This window comes from Eubalaena glacialis, chromosome 8 (assembly GCF_028564815.1).
Source record: "Eubalaena glacialis isolate mEubGla1 chromosome 8, mEubGla1.1.hap2.+ XY, whole genome shotgun sequence".
NCBI classification, from domain to species: Eukaryota; Metazoa; Chordata; class Mammalia; order Artiodactyla; family Balaenidae; genus Eubalaena; species Eubalaena glacialis.
The window spans coordinates 65,598,514-65,605,855 of NC_083723.1; the positions used below are offsets into that span (position 1 = coordinate 65,598,514).

The 7,342-nt window shown below is 48.7% G+C and overlaps 1 protein-coding gene across 1 annotated transcript in view; it reads right to left on the bottom strand.

Moving 5' to 3' along the window:
- NXPH1 (neurexophilin 1) overlaps positions 1 to 5,560 on the bottom strand; it is a 278,222-nt gene extending 272,662 nt beyond the window's left edge. The window contains exon 1 of the mRNA XM_061197752.1: positions 5,500 to 5,560. Coding sequence (XP_061053735.1) covers positions 5,500 to 5,553 — 54 coding nt within the window. The 5' untranslated portion in view covers positions 5,554 to 5,560. The remainder of the gene's footprint in view (positions 1 to 5,499) is intronic.
- Between the last annotated feature and the right edge of the window lie 1,782 nt (positions 5,561 to 7,342).

The window sequence follows — 7,342 nt, forward strand, 5'->3', positions numbered from 1 at the left end:
CTGAATCGAATCAAACCTAGGCATATTTTAAAAAAAGAAAGAAAGAGAGAAAGAAAGAGAGAAAGAAAGAGAGAAAGAAAGAAAGAAAGAAAGAAAGAAAGAAAGAAAGAAAGAAAGAAAGAAAGAAAGAAAGAAAGAAAGAAAGAAAGAAAGAAAGAAAGAAAGGAAGAAAGAAAGAAAGAAAGAAAGAAAGGAAGAAAGGAAGAAAGAAAGAAAGAAAGAAAGAAAGAAAACGCTTCCTAGCTAGCCACTTGAGAGCAGGCAAACTTTCACAGCTTCCATCAGCTTTCTTTATGGGAGGAAGAGTGCAAGAAGAGGGTTATTCTTCATTCTCAGGATTCCCTTTTGACCCTTAATATCACTGCGGCCACAGTCAAACTCACTGAGAGCTCTTCAGACCCCGCAATTCCAAGCAAGGCTGACAAGTACCTAGGTATTTCAGAACTAGGCAAAACCGGGAAGGCATCCCTTTGCCAATGCGTGGCCTCTTCTCCCCCACCCCCTATAAAAATCAAAGAAGCCCAAGAGAGAAAATTGCTTATTTGAAAAAGCAATATCCAAATGCTTTCATCACTCAAATGCCCTTTTGAAAATATTGTCGTCGGTGGTTATTACCTGGACAATACTGTCAATTTCTGTAGTCTGCAGAAAATCTTCCCTCAGATAGAAAAGTAGGACATTGGGCACCTATCTCAAAAAAATCAACCAATTTCCCTGCCACCTGATATATTTTTCACCCAGACAACACTTTCATTAAAGAGGAAATAGCCGCCAACAATTCAAAGCCAGATGGAAATCAACTTCACACAAAGAGGCGCCACGAACTTAATGGCTTTCTGGGGAAATACTGCTGAGAAAGTTGGAGCAATTCTAGTTCTCTCCTTCTAATACTGAAAGCTGTTTCCCCAAAACTGTCACTAGAAGACCCCAGACCAGTATAATCCTCCTGGAAGTGAGTAGAAGTGCGACCCACCCAAGCGCTTTCCACACACCCAGAGAGCTGCTTTCCTGGTCAGTGGAGAGTTGACTATTTCAGGGAAATGCCTGGAGTAGTAGCAACTTCTCCTCTCACAGAGCCCTGGAATAGGTCTTGAGACTCGTGAATTCTCATTTTGTGCTGCTGGGGCATAGGCTCCTTCAAAAATCTAGGTTTAATCCTTTATCTGGAAGGCTAATCTAGGGCACAAGAGTCAGGAAATTCAGTGGGATTGGGTAACTTATAGTACTGCCTCCAAGAACTGACCTTAACAGAGAACACTGAATCACTGCTGTGAGGTAGTTAATGCGCTTTTCTTTTCAGGAATAAGCTGAAATTAATTAAAATGTTCAGTGGTCAGCTGGCTTAATTTTCAAAGAATGGGAAGTACACATACCTAGTCCAAAGGATAGACATTGGTGATCTCTTTCCTGCTACTTTTCCCTTAGCTTCCACATTTCTTAACAGCTACCTTCATAATGAGTGGACTTCACCCAAACAGTCTGGCTTCTAACAGTGTAGAGGTAGTATTCCATGAATATATTAACCATGCTTTAATCTCTATTAAACAATTGGTATGGAATTCATACTTTCAGGATACCCTAAATTCGAGGGAATAGATGAATCAAAATGTTAAGCACAAGTTTTAGAAAGAACTTTCCATTTTTGCCCATATCGGTTAAAAAAGCGACTAGATTATTAGCAAATTAATTTCCTAGCAAAAATGGTGGGAACTAAATTGGAGGACAAGGGGCCTCTTCTCAGAATAGACTGTGGATGTGTGACTTGATCACAGTAGCATCATGCAGCCTCTCAGCAGAATATCTGGACTCAGTTTCTGAGTAACGTTTTTGTTAACATGCCCTGGGAGTGCTCATTTTACTTAATTCTTGCCTCTGAAAATTGCCACAGGTGAGCCCCCAAGCAGGACACCTCTGCCTTCTGCTGGGAGGTGCCCTTCCTGTGTGCCCATGCCTGTCCTTCAGCTCATAACTCAACTTAGGACCCTCATTCTTCCGATCCAGAAACCACATTTCCCTAGATTATCCAGTGTGTGCTTCAATTCTGTTAAAATGCTATTATCTGTTACCCCATTATATCATACTGAAAATATCCTGCAATCAGTCCAGAACTGACAGGAGAATAAAGATTGCAGGACTTTTTTATTTTTAACAAGTATTATTACACTATAAGTTCCTCTCCTGCTGAATTCAGAATTTTAAATCTGCAATTCAATAACATTCAGTAAACAGAAGATTTTCGTGCCTTTTTTTTTTTTCCCAATGATTTCCCACTCCCCTGCATTTATGGCTGGAGTTTGCCCTGTGGTGATTTTTGAGTATCCTAGCTAATATGCTTCAGGAGGTAACTTTGCAGACACATCTCTAATTAACTTTCCATTGCAGTATTAAAATAAGCTTCTAGTTTGAAACAGGACAGACCCATCTCTCAAAGCACAAAAAGACTCAAAATTCTCAAACTAGAACAGGCATTCAAAGAACCCTGGGCCAAGAAACATACTGTGAGAACATTCACCTAAATACAGGCTGGGAACTGTGGCTTAAATATGGAGCATTGATCTGCTGGATAGAGAGTTATTTTTCATTTAAAAAAAATATCTTCTCAAAATTGGGAGTATTTAAGGTATGTCTCTAAGCAGAAGCCTAAATATTGTTGCATAGGAGATACCTAAACAAATCTTGATCCTGGAACATAATGTGTGATTACTCCTTGGGAAATATAACTGGGATTCGAGGGGCTTAAAGAGAAAGGTGCACTGTGGTATCAGCTATGAGGCAATGTACAGAGTGCCCCTGTCACTTAACTTGTGGTGTGAGTCCATAAGGACAAAAAAATTATTCATTAAACTCCTCCCTGGATTGTGGCAATTCAAGGGGAAAAATAAAATAATGGTTCTGCCACCCCTGCCTTTTTGGAGTGTAACTTGAAGCATCTCCTGACAACCTGCAGGCATCTATTGCAGTTTCTTGCAAAGGTCTGGGATGTTTTGGGGTGCGGCTCCAAACAAATGATAAATTCAGTTACTGTTTCTGGTATTTAACAAAATAGATGGAGAAAGAAGCTTTGACCACTTCTTGGTCTGTCTCATTGCCCCAGAGACTTAATCAAGGGTTTCTACTTATTTACTTGCTGAAATCCAACCTGTCCTGACTGCCCAATTCACCTTTCTAAATTCATTTCCATGGTAAAAGTCAGCTTCTTGCTCCTCCAGGAAAACAGCTTGGGATTTTGCCGACAAATAACCGTGGGACTGCAATCCCTGGAAATACTGCCTTGGGTCACAGCCACCAGCCTTTTGTTTTTGTGGTGCGTGTGGTTCCTAATCCCCGACACACAAAACAACTTTAGATCGGAGAGAAAAAGAATGGACTTCTAAATCGCCTTCTCTATTTTATTGTTCACATTTTGTATTGTTTTGAGTGAAATTGGAAAAATTGTCTCCTTTCTCTGTATTGCCAAAAGGCATTCAGGTAATGAAGTCTGTAACTAAACGGTAATTGAATCAGCATAATTTTCACAGTGAATGGTTTTCAAATGCTCCCAGTTTACAATTAAAGGAGAATTAATGCGCTTGTTGTTGAGAACGCAGCGCATTAGAATAAATCCAGCACTGTTGTTGTAATGAGTGGAAAACGGTTTAACTGCCAACAAACACATTTAAAATTTAACACAACGTATTGATTTCACTTCTACTTTTGACAGATTATTTTCCAGACTATCGAAATACTTGTTCCAAGCAATAACTGCACCACAGCCGCGAGCTTTTGCCGTGTGTGAGCACAGTTCAAGGACGTTAAGAACAGTCCTGAGGTTCAGGTCCTGCGTAAAGGTATGCAGAGGAGAAGGGCAGGAGGGTTTCCATGGTCAAGGGAATCTTTAATATTCTCCCTCTGTAGCTTTCACTTTGGGTCCCTCCCCCTTCTTTCAACAAACAATTTCTATATTTCCTCTGGCCAAACTTTCTGCCCTGCTTCTCTAAGCTCTCAATGTCAGTGGGTCTACTGGACACAGGTGGGGGCAAGAATGATTGAAGATGAGAAATGGGAAGGACACTTTTTGCAGTGTGTCTGCGTTCTAGCCGGGGAAGGCACAGACTTCAGTAACGGAGTCAGAAAGGCCGTTCTTTTGGATTGGCTGCCCGGGCTTTCACCTGTTTACCCCAAGGTGTCCTGTAGGCGAGGACACTGACGCGCAGCGCCCTCTGGCGTCCGCAGCTGCCATGGTCAGGCGATAAAGGTGCAAACACACGCAACACTGAGGGTTCTTGGATTCCAGCTGAAACCCGTTTACACACATACCCTTACATTCATATTCACACACACGTATACATACACATTCATTAGCATATACAGGGTTCACACAACTAGCAGCCCTGCAGTCACAGGCACCAGGGCAACAGCTGGGAAACGCTCTCAACTGCAGGGATGGCAACACTTGCTCCAAGGATTGTGGGTTCTGAAGCCCTTGGGGTTGAGACGGCACCGCTCACCCCATTCCCGTTTATTCAACCCATCATGCCGCCCCAGCGCTTCTTGCTCCTAGTCGGAACACATAGAGCCCTCAGTGCGCTCCTGCGGCCCAGGGGTACGTTATGGGGTTCTGTGCACTGAGCACAACTTCACCAGCAGGATAAGACTGTCCCTGGTCCTCCCTGGAGTCAGACCCGAGAAATTGCGCTCTCGGTCTTGGCTCCGCGCGGTGCCCACAGCTACCAATCCACCGCCACCACAATAAAGTGCTTCCCTCAAAGCCCCCCACCCCACCCCGGCCCACGCAAACCCCAGTTCTAACAGTGGTCAAAGTCCGGACCTCAGAAAACTCGGCACAAGGTCTGCCACTCCCTAATAAGGGGCTCAGCACTGGAACTGGGGTTTGGTTATTTGGTGGAAAGGAGAGATTGGGAGGAGAGGGAGGGGGAGCCTCTATATGTTTGCTGGAGCATCTCTGACCCAACTCCATCTGGACGCTTGTGGGGCTCCTAGATAGTTAAACTTGTCCTGTCTGAACCCTACAAGTCGAACAAAGTTACCTGCACTTCTTTATGCGCCGCATCTCCAAACTGGGGGTTAGGTGGGTGGATTTACTTTCAAAGTCAGGGACCTGGGCAGATTCATTGCTTTCCATTCTCCACCTCCATTTCCTTTTGTTTAAACTCTGGATGAACTAATGAGAGTTCCCTGTCTTCCACCCCTTCTCTTTGCCTTCTCTCCCCATAAAGCATCCCGTCCAGCTATCTCCTCGGTTTCTGGATGTCTAGGGCGCCCTAGACGCGGTTTAGAATCACTCGCAGGAGAGGGGGCACTGGAGCAGGAAACGAGGGTGGGAACCCCGGAAAATCCCACAGGGATCGGGAGACCAGTTTGCCAAAGTTGTTCCGACACCGTCGCTAGGAACGTCGCTCTCGCTGAACTGGCGGTCTCACCCTCCTCCCGCGCGCCCCCAGTTGCCTGGCCTTGCGACCAGGGTGTGATTGCGGGGGCGCGGGATTGGCAGCGACTTACCAAGTAGACGGTGGGCTGCAAGAGGAGAAGCACGTACCAGCACGTAGCCTGCATCCTCCCGCGTCTCAAACTTCCTCGGCGGTGCCTTCGCTGAGTCTTTGTTCCTTCAAAAACATAGATCCAACTGACATCCACTTTACAGAGCAAGGAGCGCTCTCAGTAGCCTAGATACAAATGAAATTAGACATCCCATGACCACACGGGCAAGGTTAGGCTTGGCAACCAAGCGCGGAAAGGGGGTCGTGGCGGGAGGGATGGACCAAAAAAAACCCGGAGGTGGGGGAGGCAGGAAAAATTGAAAAGCGAGCAAATCCAGCGCCTGAAACCCGCGAGCGCGCGTTCCGCAGGCAGGCGGGCAGGAGGGTTGGAGGATGAGGGGCTCCTTGCGCCCTACGCTGCTCGGGTGCGAGTTCCCGGGAGGTGGAGCCAGGAGGTGGCGGGGCACACAGAGCCGCGTGCAGGCTGGTTCCGAGCCCAAGCGTCTCTGGCAGCGAGACCTGCCCTAGTGTTTGATGGCCGGGAGACTCAGACTAAAGGCGGTGGCTGGTTCTTCGCCAGCCCTGGCAGTGCTCACACACGTACACACCAGCAGAGAGAGGTGGAGAGAGAAAGAGAGAGGGAGAGCGAGCGAGAGATATTGAGCGAGGGGGGCGCGGGAAGAGGAAGGGGTAGGTAGAGCTGACCAGGATTAGGTACCGGGTATCTCCACGCGTTTGGTGCGATGGGGGTGGGGAAAGTGAATGCAATTTGCATATAGGAAAGCCGGGTTCAATTTACCCATTCGAGCGCCCTGCACACACAGAGATACCACGCGCATACACACGTACTACTTTTTTCGAGAGAAGGGACACAGCCAGTCGCTAACTTCTAGAGTGGAAGCCTGCCCGGGTCTGTGAGGGTCACCCCTCAGGTTCACTCTGTCTCCCGACCAGTGGCCTTCCCTGCTGCCCCTTCCTGCTGCCCCACTACCCCACCCCAAGGTGTCCCCCATACCGGGACTGTGGAGGCGGAGGGTACGTACCGCACAGGACTGGGGGCGAATCCGGCAGGCAGGGACCGCTCTGCGAAGGCTCCATGGAGGAGCTACTCGGGCCTGGCGTCTCCGGCGTCCCGGACATGCCCTCCCTGGCGCTTCATCTCCATGCTCGGGCGCGGACCGGTCCCGCTGCCTTGCCCAGCCTCGGCAGAGTCCGCGTCCCAGTGCCCGGGTCGCGCTCAGGATTGGTTCCGCGGGAGCCTAGGCTTGGCACAGTTGGATTCACGGTGCAGGAAACTTAAGAGGCAAGAGAGGGAGGGGAAGTAGAGGGGAAAAGCGAGGAAGAGAGAAAGGGAGGGAGAAAGAGAGGGAGGGTGAGAAGCGAATGCGCCGGGCTATTGCACCGGACAGACCGGGACTGCCCGCGTTGGATCTGGGACGAGCGGTCCGAGGCTCGCTGATTCCCGAGGCTGCCGAAGGATGGTAGAGATGACTTAAGGGGAGGAGACTGGGCAAGTCCTCAGGACTTGAACTTGAGAGATAAGACACTGGCCTTTCGGAAGAAAACAGCCACACGGCAGGCGCAAGCAGTCCGAGTTTCAGAGGGAGGGGTGGGTGAGCAGAGCCCCGAGGATCCTGGCGCACCCAGCAGCTGTACCTCTACCGGCGGCACTGAGAAGCCCGAGAGCCACTCCGGAGCGGAGTCGCAGGCTCTATCCGTGGTCCTGCCCGGCCACTGGGGGACGCTCTGGAGTGCGCTGGGGTTCTCGGCGCCGGTGCCGTGGTGCTTTCTCCGTAGGTCCACCGCTCGGCTCGCCTACCTTCCTGACTCGGGCAATTACATCGGCACGTGGGCGAACGATTCCT